The sequence below is a fragment of the Lissotriton vulgaris genome, chromosome 3_1, assembly GCF_964263255.1.
Source record: "Lissotriton vulgaris chromosome 3_1, aLisVul1.2, whole genome shotgun sequence".
Lineage (NCBI taxonomy): Eukaryota > Metazoa > Chordata > Amphibia > Caudata > Salamandridae > Lissotriton > Lissotriton vulgaris.
In genome coordinates this window covers 859,980,752-859,999,139 of record NC_141689.1, presented here as the reverse complement: position 1 = coordinate 859,999,139, position 18,388 = coordinate 859,980,752, and the positions used below count along the sequence as shown (strand labels likewise).

The 18,388-nt window shown below is 41.2% G+C and overlaps 1 protein-coding gene across 4 annotated transcripts in view; it reads right to left on the bottom strand.

The window, feature by feature from the left end:
• Positions 1-18,388, bottom strand: part of HSD17B3 (hydroxysteroid 17-beta dehydrogenase 3) — a 1,142,586-nt gene that overhangs the window by 887,806 nt on the left and 236,392 nt on the right. For all 4 annotated transcript variants that reach the window (XM_086961177.1, XM_086961176.1, XM_086961175.1 and 1 more), the window contains exon 2: positions 16,154-16,200. In XM_086961177.1, the coding sequence (XP_086817303.1) occupies positions 16,154-16,200 (47 nt within the window). The remainder of the gene's footprint in view (positions 1-16,153; positions 16,201-18,388) is intronic.

Here is an 18,388-nt window from a genome sequence, read left to right as displayed (position 1 = left end):
TGGATTTATTTTCTTGGCAGTTGGAACGTGCTGGTGAAAGCGGCTAGTCTTTCTTTTTTGATGTTCATAAGACACACATATGAATAGATTACTTTTTGGTAAGCATGTCTGTTGTGATTCAGGATCACATCTGACGCTGAGGGCAAGCTAGCGGGGGCGGAAAGAGGAAGGAAGTGAGAAAGGGGCTTGGTGGGGAGAAGCTGCGTTGGGACATATGCTGTTGGTTTGCTGGGTGCTGCTGGGTGCTACTGAGAGTTGTTGCAGTCAAGCACCAATGAGCACCAGTGAGCACCGCTGAGGAAGAGAAAGGATGCGGACATGGTGATGCGGTGGGGGTGCAGCTTCTGCTGCAGTCCTTGTAGGGTCTCTGGGCTGCTGAGTAAGCATGGCCACCGCCTCAGCTGCGGGGTGGCAGCAGATTATCGTAGATGTTCACTTGGACCTACATTCCAAATCCTCCATAAACCTCCAAACCACATGCCCATGCCCCAATCCATGAGGAAGGGGACTTGCTACGACGGAACACCTGGAAGGAAATGCGAATGATGAGGGAACAAGGGAAAGCACATCCAATTAATTAATTTATCAATTCTTGTCAGCCAGGTAGCCTGGGAGTCATGGAGTCACTAAGTTTTAGAGTCACTGCTCTATCACAAACTTACTGCTTCCATATGATTATCCAACTTGTGCCCATTCAGTTGTCTCTGTTTGAGGAATTAAAGTTCCCAGAAGGGAGAGCTGCCTGTTATGTGGTTAATGAAGGGTGGCGAAGGATTTTGGGATTACATTGTGCATTTCCCTATGTGACCTTAAAGTGAACTGTTCAACATCTTACTCTATGAAAGCAGCTGGTGACAGGGGCCTGGGCCAGCGTGTCCTTTACCCCGCTTGCCTTTAAGTACCATGACAAACCCACCTCCTATGCTGCCACCTGCAGGTTGAAGAGTCAAGCGGCAGGAGGGTGAAATTAGAGGTATGGGGAGGATAGATGGTTTTGTGACAGTGGTGGCTGTGTTGGCTGTGATCAGCAAAGATTTTGTCAACTGATTGAATATATTGATATTGTTCTATGATTGGACTGAGTGAACGGTTAACATGCCACTCAATTGGCCAGTGAATTTATGCTATAAAAAATTTAAAATATAAGACCTGAGTTGGACAAAAGCTTCCAAAAGAAAACTAGAAAACTTTGATCTGGGAGGATGGTTTCTATAAAGGTTTGTAAGAAAAAAGTGTAATTGGCTCAGAAATAATTTTCTACATGTAAATGCACTGAAAGGCCTTAACCCAATCCTTACCTTCTTTCAGAAGTTTGAGGGAGCAAGAAATGGTTTACGATTACCTGTACTGAAAATCAGTTGTCAGAGGCCTAAGTAGTCATGGAGTTCTCAGCCCAATCTGCAAATCCTTCTGGTACGGTTATACCTTTGGAAAACCCCTTGGCATCTTTCAGAGATGGCGAAACACCTGATATATCTCAGACTGGTATTACATTGTCTGATATTGATATTGAGGACACAAAAGGGCCAGCTTTGTTTGGGAGCGCAGACGTTATGGCTATAGCTCCAGCCAATAGCACAAAAAAACCCATTATGAAACCCTTTGGTAGTACCACAAGTGATAACTCATCCATAGTTTGTAAAACATTAGCGACGCCTGATCTTGATATTTATAAACCTTGTAATTTGCCTGGGTACTATGTTCAGTTTTCTGAGTCCCCACAATATCTGAAAAGAATCTAATCCTCCATCTTGTTCTAAATGGAAAAACCCACAAATAACTCTTATTACATGTTGGACTCTCCTATGGTGATCCATAAGTGCTTGGTTAATAAAGCAGGGGAGAACAGAGTAAAAACTATGAATCCACAACAAAAATATCAAGAAGTGGGCACAATAAACCAGCCTCCTACAAAACATTCAAAAAAGCAAGGCGAATAGTAATAATAATAGAGAGAATATAAAGAACTATTCCTAAAAAGATCTCTTTGATTCTCCTTCCAGAAAGTCATCCACTGCCTTAGCATCTGCTTCTCCTGACAACGGGAATAAGGGTCCTATATTTTCAATTATTCAGAGTAAAGATGCCATCATAGCTTCGAAAGTTAAGCTAATGGAAGTACTAAAGAAAAAACACGGGAAGAACAACAACAAAAAATAAAAAATAACGAACGATACTTTAAAAAAAGGCCTAGAAAACTACACTTTTCTCCAATTCAGGAGTCAGTACAAAAAGAAGAAAATTATGGAAAAATATCAGGGGTGACAGCTGGTAAATTATCTTTTAGTCAGCAGGCTGTTTGTGTTCTACAGGCTAATCCAGTTGTGACAAATATTGGACCTCTAAATACTGGAAGTTTGGATTTTAGCCCTAATGGTATTCTTAATCCACATGCTAAATAATTTTCTCACAGAGGAATAGTAACATACCTAAAAAAAGCGAAAATTCTTCCAGTACAGTCAGTTTTGCATGTTCTGGATGTTCCATTTAATATGGATTTTACTGTAATATTTTATGCCCAAAAAACGTTCTTGAAAAGGTCTACTCTGTTGAATTGTTTTTCTGATATTGAGGAACTGAGCATGGTACAAAGTAATGATATACACTTAGTACAGATATTGAACTTTCATTCAGGTACTAGACCAAGAGTTACTTTTTACTCTAAGGTGGTGGGGAATTTAATTTTGCACCTAAGATTGATAAAAATTGTAATCGATCTGAAAATAATGGTAAGGTTGATGATCATGAGAATACCATGTTTACTGTTGCAGAGAAAGAGGCGATAAGGGAGAAAGCAGAAAATATGTCAGTAGCTGTTACAGAGCAGAATCAAAAGATATCCATCTTAGACAAAGAAGATGATTTATCTCCAGTGGAGGCTGAGGATGAGGATAGAAGGTGGACTTGGCCTGAAAGTGCACTCAATTACAATCTTCCTCTGGGAAGCAGAGCCACCAGCATAGTTAATTCTGGTCTAAAAGTGTTTACCCAAAAAAAGCCAGGCTTTTCCCAGTGATCAAAGTAAACTAGTCTTTAAAAACTTTTGAGGCAGATATCTTCTGCATTCGGGAAACCTGGCAAACCACCTATGTTAATACAGGAAACTACTATGCATTTAGTTGTCGAGCTAACCCCTCTAGGAAAGGGTATGCTAGTGGGGAGTGGTAATATTTTTTATTAATAAGCATAACATCTCATAGTAATTTTACTCACTCAACCAACCTAATTCAGTTAGTAAAAATTACTAGGAATTTCGGTAATTTTATAGGTGAATTTTAAAGTATTGCAAATGTATATAAAGGACTCCTATACCCCTTTGAATAACACTTTATTTTCTTTCATTTCTGAGACGGTGGAATTAGAGGAATGTGGCCAGATTCTAGTAGCAGGAGATGATAACGCTAAAGTGTCTGATCATGCTCTAGAGGATTTTACCGACCTGAGTTGAGATGAAGCCCTACATATTCTATCACTAAGTTCCACGAAAAAACATAAAACCATATAAAAGAGGGGTAATCCTCTTTGATTTCTTAAAAAAACATGAATGTTTGACTGTGAATGGCCAAAATGACGATGACAACTGTCAAAAGATGGTTGCTCTACCATTAATTATTTTTTATTTGATTTGTGTCTGATTTCCAATTTCAATATAATCGAAAAATCCCTTAGCAACCACAAAATGTTTCATTTTGGTTAGACTTTCCAGTGATAGATATAGAGTTTTGGAACTATAAAGGAGAATCTGGAGGTTTAATAAGTCCAATGGAAGAACTCATTGGAGGCCTAATAAAAGTATTAAACTAAAAAAACGCATCCTATATAATCCCTAGGAAGAGTCCCACTGTGAACCGTGATATTAACCATAATTCTGAACTGTGTATGAAACAATTTGAAGACAATGATAATACGACTTCCATGATTGCTGCACGTAAGTCAGGCCCACAACTTGTTGCCCCCTTAAATAAGGAGATTATCAGGTTAATTGTTGTTTGTTACTGAATCCTGAACAGATGATGCCTCAGGACCAGATCTAGTCAAAGCCACTCCACATGGTTTCCTTTGCCATACACAGGATAAGTCTCTCAGGAGGGGGGTTGGCAATCATTTATCATAATTTATCATAATTTATTACACAGTACCTTTCAGACTGCATCCAATTCGACTTGCGAAGCACTTTCTTTTAGTTTCTACCTCCCCCACCAGCACTCCTTTAAGGCCATTCTTCTGTACGGACCACCAGGATCAAGGAATTTTCATTTTGAAGCATCTGCTGACCCTGACACAATCGCTCTTGTCGATGTGATGAGTAGCGTTGATTTAAGGAAACATGTAAAAGGCCCCACCCATGTTGCAGAGCATACCCTGGATGGGATTTTCTCCAACCATCCATAGCTAACTTGTACGTGGTTGCTGTCACTTGCCTGGAAAGATCATGTAGCAATTCATTTTGAGCTGATCCTTCCTGATCGACATGATAGCAAGAGAGCCTCTAAGAGTCAGATAGAATGAAGAGCATGGAATAAAATTAAGGGCACAGAGGTAGAAAACTTTCTTACGGCATCAGCTTGTTCCTTGCCCACAAAGGTTGAGGAGGCTACCATCTGTTATACAAAGAGGCAGCTTGTAAAAAATTAGCCCTTGTGATAATTTGGTTTCCTAAACGTTCCCAACCAACAGCTCCCCGGTACTCTAATGAAGTAAATAAACAAAAACAAGCTTATAAGCATCTAGAACACAACTGGAGGGGAGAATACAATGAAGCAGAGAAAGAACCTTACAAACAAAATCTTACGCTCTATAAAAGGATCTTATTTATTATTAGAAGAGCGTTTTTCGCAAATCAAATTCAACTGGCCAAATATTCAACCACAGAACTCTTTAGGACTGTAACCAGATTGCCGCCTCTGATCCACCTAAAATTCAGAGCAGTCAAGAGCTATGTGAGAAAATCGCCACCTTCTTTTTGCAAAAGGTGAAGCTTATTTTCTCATCTTTTAGTTCCTCCCAGCTGGGGGCCAATTTAGCAATTGACCTACCGCCTACTCTGGACAAGTTCTCCCCACTGACCACCAAAGATACCATACACCTCCTTGCCCCTATTAGATCAGGCTCACTTATGACCCCTGTCCAGTCTCTGTGATCAAACTAGCCCCTAAACCTATTGCCATCTCACTTACTTCCTTATTTAATGCCATTTTCGAGTCAGAGCACTACCCGAAAACAGGGAAGATATCACCTATCCTGCCATTGCTGAAAAAACTAAATCTGGACCCTAAGGATTCTAATAACTTCCAGCCAATCTCTCGCATTCCACCTCCGGCTAAATTGGTATAGGAGACCATGAATACACAGCTCAGTTCCTTCCTCCAGGCAAATAACATTTTATACCCCACACAATATGGGTTTAGGGAAGGACACAGCACAGAGTCTTCCCTTATAAAATTCACTGAAAAAATAAGGGAAGCCCTTGATCAGGGAGAAATTGCAGCATTGATTATGCTGGATCTCTCTGCGGTCTTCGACACTGTCCACCATGTTCTCCTGATGGACCATCTGTAGGCCATCTGTAATCCTGCAGAATTCAGGGTACAGCCTGGAAGCTACTTAAATCCTTCCTGAATGAGAGAACTCAAATTGTAGCTTTGTACAAATTCTGTTTTAACACCTTAAGCGCGGTACGATTTACCGCGGTGTGCTGAAGATTTTATAAACCCACTTTACATGACGAGCTGAGCTCGTCATCAGCATACGAGCGCCGTAGCTGATGATGAGCTGAGCTCGTCATCAGCAGCGAAGGGGTTAAACATTTTTCGCTACCCTGCGGAGTGCCACAGTAGGCTTCCCTCAGTCCCACCCTTTTCAAAGTTTATGTGTCTCAACTGGCGGACCTGATTTGATCCTTCGGGTTACAGCTTACTTCATATGCGGATGATACGCAAATTGTGGTGTCCATGCTGCCGGGACAGTAGTCAGCGAAGGGGATGAGGTTCCATGACTGCATGAATTCATTCAAGATGTGGATGACCCAGAACTGCCTGAAGCTAAATTTGGGCAAGACTGTGGTCATTATCTTTGATAATAATGCCAATTTCTAGACTCAGGCTGGTGGCCGGAAGAATTAGGCACCCTCCCAAAACCCACTAGGAAAGTAAAAATTCTAGGAGTTATTGTTGTCGATTAGCTCACTTTCGGGGACCAGATAAATGCGGTGGCAAGAAAATAATGCCTTTCTTGCGAAAGGGCAGTCAACGCATAGTTATAACATCTCTCATTCTATCAAGGCTGGATTATTGCAACAGCCTCTAACTGAACATTCAAAAGTGACAGCTACATAAACTTCAACTTCTGCAAAATGCGGCAGCCAGACTGCTCACCAGCACACCTAACATTTATATATGTCACCAAGGAAATCAAAAGGCTGCACTGGCTGCCAGTTAGACAACAAGTGCATTTTGAAATTCTTGTGCACCATTTTTAAAGCCCTTCAAGGAACAGGGCCGGAATATCTAAAACACTGTTTTCAATTATATACCCCAAAAGAGCCCTATGCTCCTTAGGTGCCAGGAGTGTGTTAGTACCCTCTGTTAAAAAAGTCAACTGGGGAGGGAGAAGCTTCCTCACCTGTGCCACAAGAGCCTGGAATGAACTCCCTGTATATATAATAACTGCCACAATCTAATGACGTTTAGGAAGGGATTGAAAACCTGGCTTTTCAGTATATAGGATTTCAATGTCAACCTCTGTTCAGATGGCAATAGCTAGCACCACAGCACCACTGGGTAACCGCTGCACTTTACAAATATAAATAACATAACATAACAATTCTCTCCTTTTACCATAAAAGGGGACAATTTATTGGCCTGTTGAAAATGAGAAGAGCCAGACTAAAAGCTATCCTAAAAAATCAGGAAAGAGATCACAAATGGATAGCCCTAAGAGAAGCTGCTTACCTTAAAGATGCCCAGAAATTTTGGGAGATTATTTCTGAGCACTGTTGGAGTAGAGTTCGATCGGGCCCAATTCCAATCAGGGACGACCAATGGTTACATTATATTACTGAGCTCTATGACCATAATCATGCTCAAGAACTGACTTGTTTTCATACAGTGTTAGCTCCAATTACCCTGTTAAAATATGGACCCCCTACATTATTTTTTTTTAAGTTTCATTCAGAATAGGAGATAGTGTGATAGGACTGGAAAGATACCTATATCTGTAAAAAAAGGAGATATATTGTAGTTTATCTTCCTAACCCCAGTATTCGGATACTGTTATCAACAATGTAATATTCCTTCATCCTGGCCAGACAGTGTTATATTACCATTCCATAAAAATGGATCCCTTAATCAGACCAATAATTATAGACATATAGATATTTTAGATTTGGTTGGAAAGATTTTAACAAAAAGCATACTGGAACATCTGCACATTTGGGTAGTGAATCATAGGTCCTGAAGAAAGCCTACCCAGGCTGAAACATGTCGACCAACTTACAATCTTGGTAAATAGCAATTCCTTGCATGCTATTATCACTCTGCTTTTAACCATACCATCTTGATGGACAGACCCAATAAAGTTATACTTATGACATCAATATAGGTATTTTTATCACACTTGGATCACAATTTTTCCTTATCTTTACTTTTCTTTTGAGCACTGCAACTTTGCCCCTACAGCCTGTACTCGCTCATCTTCTATGGTTGAGGGTCAATCATGTGGTCCCAGGTTTGCTAGCCCCGGGTTTGTCCTAAGGAAGGGCATACTGGACACCACTATTTCAACCATATATACCCAGATGACGAAGTTCCGCTATTGAGTGGGCTGATGGGTATTCTTTCAAGCATTTTTTCAGTCTTTCTTTCTGAGCTTCCTCTCCTATGTGGTTCTACATTCACGCTATTGGAATGTTTTTTCTGGTACATTAACCTGTTGGTTTTGTCTTACAGAAGGGATACTATATAGGTCCCAGCAAATTTAGACTTCTGGCACCTCTCATGTTTTTTACTGTATTGAAAATAGTGTCTTGTATAAAATAAACAATTTCTATATAGAAATTCAACTTTGATAATCAATGTGCAAGCAGCTATATTGTCTCTGGATATCTGGTGAATCAATTTAAATCTCAAATCCTAGAATGGAATATCAAGTCTGGAAACCCATTGGTGAAAGAAAGAATAGAATATCTAAGGATAGATCTTATAAAGGATATAGATGGAATAGCCAGCATGAACTTTGACAAAGTTTACAAAGATGAAAGGAAGGTTATTAAAGCTTAAGCAGGTTTAGAGCTGTCTTTTTTAGGGAGATCAAACATAATTAAAATGATCATACTACCAAGGTTCACGTATTTGTTTAGCTCTATCCCGTTAGACTTTAAGATAGAGCAGATAAAAAAACTACAAGGGGAGTTAACTAGTTTTATCTGGGCCGCTAAGGGGGTAAGAATTGGTTGGAAGAAATTAAGAAGGAATAAGGCGCAGGGTGGAATCGTGGGTCCTGACATCCTCGAATATTACAGAGCCTTCCAATTAAAAAATATAAGGAAACTACTAGTTAATTGGGAGTCATGGCCGGTATATATGAAAGCCTTAGTCGATTCAGCAGGAAATCACTTTCTTTATAAATTTGGTCATCATAAATACTTCAAGAAGATTACACTAAAGACCTGAAGAGCAGCCACAAAAACCTGGTATCGAGTAAGAACAACCTTAAAAATCCCTTATTACAGCAAGTTTTCAGCAATCTTGGACTCCCAAGGAACTCCAGAATGTCTAAAGGACAGATTAGTGACCCCATTGAGAGAAGGGAACATCAATAACTGGGGACAGCTAATAGAAAACAACAGAATCATAGACTGGGAGATCCGTAATGAAAAGACCCAGGGCGCGCGCAAGATTTAAATATTACCAACTCAATAGTTGGTTAAGAAACAAAAAGGAAGATCTACAAGGGGATGATAAGATTAAGCAAAAGCTGTTAAGCATAAAGACTATTAAAAAGGAAATATCATTTTGGTACTGGGCGCTTATACAAGCTGGTGAAACAGAATACAAAGCTCCGAATGAAATCTGGGGAAAAGCCTTGCCAGAACTAGATATCCTCCAATATTGGCAAAGATCAAAGGCATTTATTTGATCACGTGTCCCTGTAGGAAACAATATGTGGGGATGACGAGTAGAAAAGTCAAAACACGGATTATGGAGCACCGCAGTACTGTTAGATGTGGCAGATCTAACACAAAATTGACTGTACACTTCCTAGAGGTGGGACATACTACAGAGGATCTCAGATGGACCGTGATTGAGAGACCACAGGTCGCCCCTACAAATGTCACTGCTGGTGGGAATAGAAACAGAGCCCTTTTTTTAGGTGAGCAAAAATGGGTGTATCGCTTCAAGGGTCAACTTCTGAGGCTCAATGACGAGATCCCGGGGCACTCAATTAATAGATGAGGCTCCCAGGAGGGCATCTACGCTGTGTCCTTGTTTTTAAAACAATGTGACCAGGCAGAGGTTTGCTGTACGAGGTGAAGACTCCATGTTTATATTTCTGTGTGGATTAACAACAGCTGTGGGCTAAATCAGTGTGGTCTGTGACCTCATGCCTTTTTCCTGGGGTTCTCTGTGTGTGTGTATGACTACAGGCCCCGGTATGGTCATATACTCTAATTAAAATGAACTGATGTTGTTTCATTTAAATTTTAATTATTGTTGGGACCTTGACTGAGGGTAAAGAAACCTTCATCGATCATCCCGTTCTGTCGCCTAATCCAGTCTAAATGTGGTTTGCCCTGTACATGATCAAATGTCTGGTCGGGCATGAAGGGAGGCTGACATGTTGGGAGACCTGTTCATTCATTTGTTTACCATACGTGGTTTTGTGTCCTCGGTTTAAGGAATGCTGTATTTTGATTTGGGACAATCAGGGTGGAGCCATCGATCATCCCGTTCTGTCGCCTAATCCAGTCTAAATGTGGTTTGCCCTGTACATGATCAAATGTCTGGTAGGGCATGAAGGGAGGCTGACATGTTGGGAGACCTGTTCATTCATTTGTTTACCATACGTGGTTTTGTGTCCTCGGTTTAAGGAATGTTGTATTTTGATTTGGGAAAATCAGGGTGGAGCTTTGGACAACATAGGATGTGGTTTGTCACGTGGGTAAAGTGTTTTGACCCTTCGGGCTCACTGTGTTTCCTTCGGTTCTCTGCCTGTATGGATTGATGGATTGCCACGCATTTATTATGGCCTGATTTTGCAGGGTAATTTTTCTTTAAATACCTTGACTCATGGACCGTCAATGGTCTAGATAACTTTTGCGTCTCTCTGCCCTCGTGATCCTGGGGCATGCCTCCCAGTGATATCATACGTTATGTGCGGTCACGTGGGGAGCACACTGTCGGATGATTGGCCAGGAGACCAGGAAGCAGAGTATTTTGTGTGAGCATTTGATGAACGTGGTTGAACTTCACGGCAGGACTGCGGCCGGCCGATTAGGCTTGAATCGTCCAAGGGACAGTAAGTGAGACCGCGGCATCCTTGAACTCGGGTGCAGGGGCCTAACTCTGCTGCACTGGCTTTCTTGCTGCTCTATAATTGATGACAGAGGATTAACCTTGGGGCTTGGTCCGACATACTAGGTCTACATTGACTACGGGTGGATCATGTTGTTCTCTCTGCATTCTTCTCTGACATCCTAGGTTGTATCCTCAGAGATTCACCCAGCCCGCTGCTATTGCAAGCCCGGGATTATAATAGACTCGGTGAGTGTGGCGGTCGGGTGCTAATCCTTGTGTGCTATGAGGTTAAAAACGTTACCTCAAAAGTTGCTACTTTATATGGATAGGTCGTTTGCCTAGATCACTGGGGGGTGTTTTTTTAATCTGTTGGGAGCAATGATCGATATTTGGACACTGAAAATATTAATTCAGTAGTACCCAGTGTTGCTACATGGCCTATTCTGGCTGTAATAGGGGGTAATGTATTACAAGGTTTAAAAGAATGTCCTAAGTGAATGGAATGAGGACTCATCATCTCATAAACAGGGACCTCTGCAATAACTCCTGTTGTATGTTCTTTATCTTTACAGTTTATGTGTCCCGTGTTAACAGGGGAATATCTCCACAAAGCAGGACTTCTGCATGTATTTACTCTGGATATTAACCTAAATAAGGTAACAGGGTGGACTGGGCCAGATAAGGAGTCCTGAAGAAGACCAGCGTGACCCTCGAATGTAGACACAGTGTAACTCGGTCGAAACATGTTGACTTTAGCATTCCTGGGGGGCTGATGTGAGTCCTTAATTCTCATAGATATACTCACCCCTTTCTATTTTTAATCCTGTCCATGGTACTACGGAATGAAATAATGTATAGAGTACCCATGGGGCAGTTTTAATATCACTTCCACTGCACTTGTCCTTATCACGTTTTTCCAGTCAGGGTTGGTAACACTTTGTACTCACCTTCTGTATATGAACGTTTTGTTTGTCTGTATTGTTTTATGTTACCCCCATCCCTATGCTCCACCATGTGCGTGGCTACGCCAGGGTGTATTGTAAGCAGGCCTGATGATAGAGCATGTCACCCACAATGTTGTGTGTGAGTGAGGGCAACTTTTACAAACACCGTGTGTGTCCCTGCATGCTTTGTCTAGATCCTTGTTCCTCTCTACCCCTCTTAGTGTGTTTAAAGATCAATGGCAACCTGTTGGCGCATGGTAAAATCCACTCCCCTGAGGAAAAACCACTTGTTTACAGCACATAGATCATACTGGACCCCGAAAAGGCTGACTAAGATCAACAGTAATAAGGTAAAATGTTCCTGCAAATGCGGGGAAGAAAGCGCAGATGATCTGCACATGTTCCGGTATTGTACACAGTTGAAGTAATTCTGGAGACAAATGGGAAGACACTATCCGAGATGTTGGAACAACATGTGGAGGTAAGCGTGGAAGCAGGTATTTTTGGGATTAATCAACATAACTCAAATTACCCTTAAATGAATAAAGACCAGGAAAATATTCTCTTCATATTAATATTGCTAGCCAGAAGAGAGATATGTATTAAATGGGTCAAAGATGTACCACCAACACATAACGAATGGTTGACTTCCATACACAGGGTGTACAAGTTAGACAAAAAAGGGAAAAAGAGCAAGAGGTTTAAATTCTTGAGTATTTGGGAACGTTATAATCAAATGAACAACAGTATGTCCAATGATTAAGGCAATGGCAACAAAGATTTCAAGCTGGGCATTGAACTGAGTATTAATCCTCTCACGGAGCCTCTGCCCGGACAACAGGTTCATTGCGGGCCCAGCGCCACTGCGCAAGTGCACATGGTCCTGGCCCCCGGCTGAGCTCCATGCTGAGTTGTTCGCTAAAATCAGGTGTACAACTCGAGAGGAAACACCTCTTGCACATATAAGCACCATAGCGTGTGCTTTACACACAGGACACTGACAAACTCATACAAACCCCTGTAACACCCTACACTTATAAGGTCCTGACGAAAGCCAGCAAGTGCACATGGTCCTGGCCCCCGGCTGAGCTCCATGCTGAGTTGCTCGCTAAAATCAGGTGTACAACTCGAGAGGAAACACCTCTTGCACATATAAGCACCATAGCGTGTGCTTTACACACAGGGCACTGACAAACTCATACAAACCCCTGTAACACCCTACACTTATAAGGTCCTGATGAAAGCCAGTAGAAGAAAAGGCCTGGCTGAAACTAGTTGACCGCACAGGACGTCGGAGGCCATAAGCCTACCATGCACGTCCGAAAGCCTTTGTTTTTATTGACTGCCTGGGGCCCACCATTAAAACAGTCTTTGGGACACCCAGGATAGTATTTTAAACCTCACTCAGAGGACACTCACAGCACCCTCACGAACCAAAAAAACCCGCTCCGCAGTAATCTGGCGTCGAAGCACACCTGAGGCACACTCGGTACCTCGGGTGGGGCCCGATGATGAAGCATGCCACCAACTAGGCTGGTGGGTAAGGGCCTTCATAAAACCTAATGGTTTTCCTCCACCCGCAGACATACAAACAATTTAAACCAGAGCTAGTTCTCATTGGTTGCTAACATTGAACTGAGTAGTCATAATGACTAGCTCCCCTAAACCACCAAACTTGTGCATGGAAGTGGACAAAAAGAGGCCCTGACGGAAAAGGCTAGGTACAGTCTCCATTCATAAATAAAAATGCATCCGTCTAACTGGGAACAGATGGGTTAAGGGGCCCGACTCCTCCAACTCCTAAAACTTTGCTTGATGAGGACAAAATAAAATAGATACTGATGATTACTGATTATTATATAGGGACAGAGGGAGTCTACCAATAACATTTTACTCATAATTTTATGTAAATGTTTCATCATTGGTTCGTCCAAGCTGTTATTAAAGTTTAACAGCAAGATTCATGAAGCATTTTTGCGGGCGCAAACGGTGCGAATCGCAGAATTTGGCCGTTTGCACCCGCAAAAATGGCATTTGAAATTCATCATTGGGTCATGTACTCGCAATTTGAGAAATCGCAAAAAAATGAGATTTTTCAAATTGCGATCGCATTTAAGGAATCTCAATTTGAGATTCCTTAAATGCTATTCATGACCCAATAAAATATTGCGAATTCACTATTTTTTGCCGCTATTTACCGCGAAGTCAGACTTCGTGGTAAATAGCGAAAACTGAGAAAAATGCACTTTTGTGCATTTTTCTCAGTTGTATGTTACACACACACATGTCCTTTGGACATGTGCGTGCGCAACATAACTCCACATTTTCATTTCAGGGGTGCTACAGGGTGTCCATAGGAATGAATGGGGAGTTATTCCTTATTTGCGATTAGCAATTTGCTAATCGCAAATAAGGAATGTGTAGGAATCGTATTTATTTAGCGATTCCTACATGAATCCCGTTTTGCAAGTCCTTAATAGCGATTCCTTAATAATCGCTATTAAGGACTCGCAAAACGGCTCCTTGATGAATCTGGCCGTAAGTCTCCTTAGCACAAACATGCTCCAGTGCATATGGTTGCTAACTGTGAGTCATAAAACTATCTTATTCAGGGTGTGATTAATATATATTTGAGGTTTCTTTAACTTTTGTATACTCTCAATGGTTTTAGTTGTATATATTCTGTACATTGGATTATTTCATAATAAGTTTTAGTGTTTATTAACATCCTTAATTCTTTTATCAGCTTGTTGAATATCAATTTAAGCCACTCATTGCTTGCGCTTGGTTGATTTCCAGTGTGTCTTGGTTTACCTGCGCATACTTTTGTTGACCCATAACTATAAGTTTAACCCTTAACAATTCGCCAAATACCAAGTTCTTTGCGAGACATTTAGGGTGAAAGCATGATGCATATGGAAAGCTATTACTATCACCGGGTTACATATACAAATGTACAACTTATTGTCAGCTGGTGACCAGATAATGGAGTTCTGGATTACTCTTCTTTAACGTTAAACTTGACTGAAAGATGTACTGATAACAAATAATCCTTACATTCTATTACTGCCTCTTCATTGCAAATCCAGATTCCTAGAACATCATCTATAAAATGCCACAACTTGGCAATTTTCATGTCGGATTCTATATTTTCTATTATATGTTCCACTTCAAAGATGTGCATGTGTAGATTTGCACCTGCAGATGCCATGTTGCTGCCCAGGACAGTGCTAACTGTTTATAGGTCAAAATGCACTCCACCATCACTAGTCAACCCGTGAACCACACATCCCCCACACATCATACATTCATACTGCATCTCTCAGACAGGATGGAGGCAACTTACACCAGTAATGGGAACTAGAAGAACTTTTCATGGGGAAAGCCAGTGCAGCCTACCCAGAAGGGTACAGTTAAAAAGGGACAGGAAGAGGGTACACAAGCTGGGCTCTCTAGGATGGATATCAGAAGGCTAAGAAAATGGAGAACAGCATATAATCAAAGAGCAACTACCACCAGTCACTGTAAAGTTTGAGTAAGAGGAGGTAGCTACTCTCACATAAGTTAAGCCAAAAAAGCTTGCTACAGCGGCCTGCACATATTTCCAAAGCCACGGCAGGCGATGAAAGAGGTGAACTAATGATCAAGAGGTTAGTAGGTGAGTTTGGCAAATCAATGAGGGGCTCTTGTAGCAGGGTGAGTATTTGAAAGTAGACATGGGATTGGTGAGGACAATAGGCACTTGAGAGGAGACAGAGGAAGGAAATGTATGGTCATGTGGATGAGGTAGTGGATGGAAAGGGTGAGCTAGACTATACGATAAAGGGTCATTAGGTAGCTAAGGATGATTTGTCAGATTTAATGGTTTGCCACAAAGATAAGAGGACATGAAGGTGTTGCTTGTGAGAGCATGTTCAGAGACCATTTCTCTGAGTTGGGGATTTACCGTGCGGTATTGATTAGTGGAAGCAGAGTGAAGAATTAGAGGATATCAAGGATAAGGACATGATTTTCATAACAAAAACAGGGCATTACAAGAGGCTAATGTTGGGGGTATTGAATTGGGATGGAGGTATTTAATGATGTCGTAAAATGAGATAGAGATGAGTGTGTTGAGGACAGGAATGGTCAGGAGATTGTTAGTAGTCATGCAATATTTTTTCATTTCGTTGTTTGCTACATAATGTATGAGGCAAGAATCGTAGCAAGCTAAATACTGTGGCATAAAACTTGTAAGAATCAAAGAAAGTGGAAGAAACCAAGGCAAACATGACAAATCACAATGGACAGATCATGTTTAGAAAGCAGATACCAACTGCAAAAAATCAAAAACAGCTCACAAGGAGAACAACCATAGAGAGTGACATGGTCTTTGCTGTCACTATTAAAAAGAAAACCAAGTTTCATAGTTGCACGTCTTGACATATGATGAAACACCGCTACTAGTATGCTTGGTTATGCTCAGATATCGTCTTAAATTGGTTGTACAGAAAGTAAGTCCACGTTTTATAAACACAGACTTTAGTGCAGGAGATAACTGACAGTGATTAAACAAAAGAACCTAGTACCCAACCTGCTTAGATCCTTCATCTCAAGTGTCAAATTTGTGCCATTTCTTAAAACAATAATAATAATCAGTTTAGTTGCAATAATTCATAGAAGCTCAAAAAGTCAACCACCATATTCTTACCTTACCTCAAATGAGTATGCTTTTCCAATCCCATCTCCTGCTCCTGTAACAACTGCAAAACAAAAAAGAAATTTTGAATTAGGATTTTGTATGTGAAAGCCACTAGTGTTGGTTTTGTTTTGTCTGATGTGCATCTCTCTGCCACCAAAGCCACTATCACTCGCTTTCAAGGAAAGCTGAAGGCATCTTGAAGAATTACTATAAATATAGGAGATTGATATAATATGATAAATGTAAATAATTTTCATATATTCAGAGAAGTTTTGACATATGCAAGAACCAATGATCGTTGCCGATTTACACATTTTGTCTGGTTTACAAAATCGTATTGGATTTACTTCCTGCTGATTGCACATGGTCCGATGGACTGCCCACATCTTAATTCAATAGCAGGAGTGCTACATATGTCCCAGTACATATAGTTTACAAAAACACTAGCACAGGAAAAAAAAACTCCCAAAATAATTTCAAAAGAAACGAAATGATAAAACTAAAAGTATAGTCTACTAGGTTAAAGGTGGGTGACCAACAAAATATTTTAAAAAGAAGGGGGGCACAACAAAGATTTGAACTAGAAATTGAGTATATGCTATATGGATTAAAGGACCAGATGTTTCAAAAGGCGGGTCACAAAAAGAGGTTGCACACCTCGCACTTACGTTTTGTGAAGCGTTGACCTGTGTACTAATAGGTCACAAAATGTTCAATTGCATGGTGCTGAGGTGGCATGCAGGGAAAAAAAGTATAGATTGGGATTCGGCCCGAGTGATTGCCAGTGGCTGAGATTAATTCAAGCATTCCATCCATCATCTTGTTGTTGTTGCAGTTGCTGCACTAAATTTGCAGTGTATGCCCAGATGTGGGTCCCTTGCTTACTGTACAACTGGACTCAAGCTGCACCTGGCTAACAAGCCCATAATAAGGGCAAAACCGGTCCTGGGATGCTAGTTTTCCAGTTCAGGAAGGACCTGACCTGGCAGTTTGAGCTGGACTGTCCCAATTGGAGCAGGGTACAGCTGCGGTGGCTGGTGACGTTTGAAAGTGGTGGGGCAAAAAAGTTCAGGAAGATTTCCCGGTGGCTAGCGAGCCCGAGCGTCATAAGGAGGGCTCATGGAGTTCTCCCCCCAACCAAATTTGGAAAAAAGAGCGTCTAAATGGTGCATTTTCAAGCATATTTGAGAAAGCAAGAAGTTTAATAAAGCAAATGTAAAAGTGTAGTTCTGACATAAATACAGCGATTTTATAGGATAATGATGTAGATTGCAGCTTATTCAATACAATCACACAACTACATAACAGACTTTGACATAACAATGCTGAGTACCATAGATATTTCTTTATTTATGATATACAAGTGAAATCTGAGAGGTATAAGTTATTGTGATTTGTCCTACTGGACACAATGAGACAGCAAGGCATAGACACTGAAAAGCAGTAGGGCACCCTGCAAGGCACGGTAAGCCTCATTCAGGGGATGAAGACATATGACCACATCAACCCCATTCCTGATGATGGAACTCTATTAGATCACCTTGCTGGTCCACTACATGATCAAAATCAGCTGCACCATTTACAAACATCGAAAATGATGCAGTCACATAAACTGCAGTGGCGTGCGTCCAGTTGCACAAGGGAGACAAAAAGGCAGACTTCCAAGGGGCCCCGATATCAGCCTGGCCTCGTCGCTAGTAACCTTCAGGTCACCCACTGGCACCAATCACTAATCCCTTCCCAACTACAGACCTCATCTAACCCAGCGCCTGTCCCACAGCTAAACCGCTTTCTTCCACCCAGGAAAGCAAGCAGCATTTATAACACACAGTACTTAAAACAAGTATTTCACAGTACTTAAAACAAGCAGGAGCAGCCCAGCACTTAACCCAATTAATGTGTGATTCATGTGAATAAACCCTTCACCTAACACCACCCACTTGCTTTTTTGAATTTCTTCTTGGTAGTGCCCTGTGACGAGTCTTTAGTGACTGCTTGTAAAGGGAGTTTCCCATCTTACTGCACTTGGCATAGAATATTCACAGCGAGGTGACATTTGTTTACCGGGACCTTTCCTTTCTGTTCTGAAAGAAATAATTCCAAAGCACACAAGTCTTGTAATCTTTTTACACACAAGCCTGCGTCGTGACAGCTGACACTCAAAGGCTTTTAAACTGCACGTGTTAAGTTACTCACATGGCAACAGCATCCACCCCTGAGGTCATTTCAGGTCCTTTCTGTGTACACAG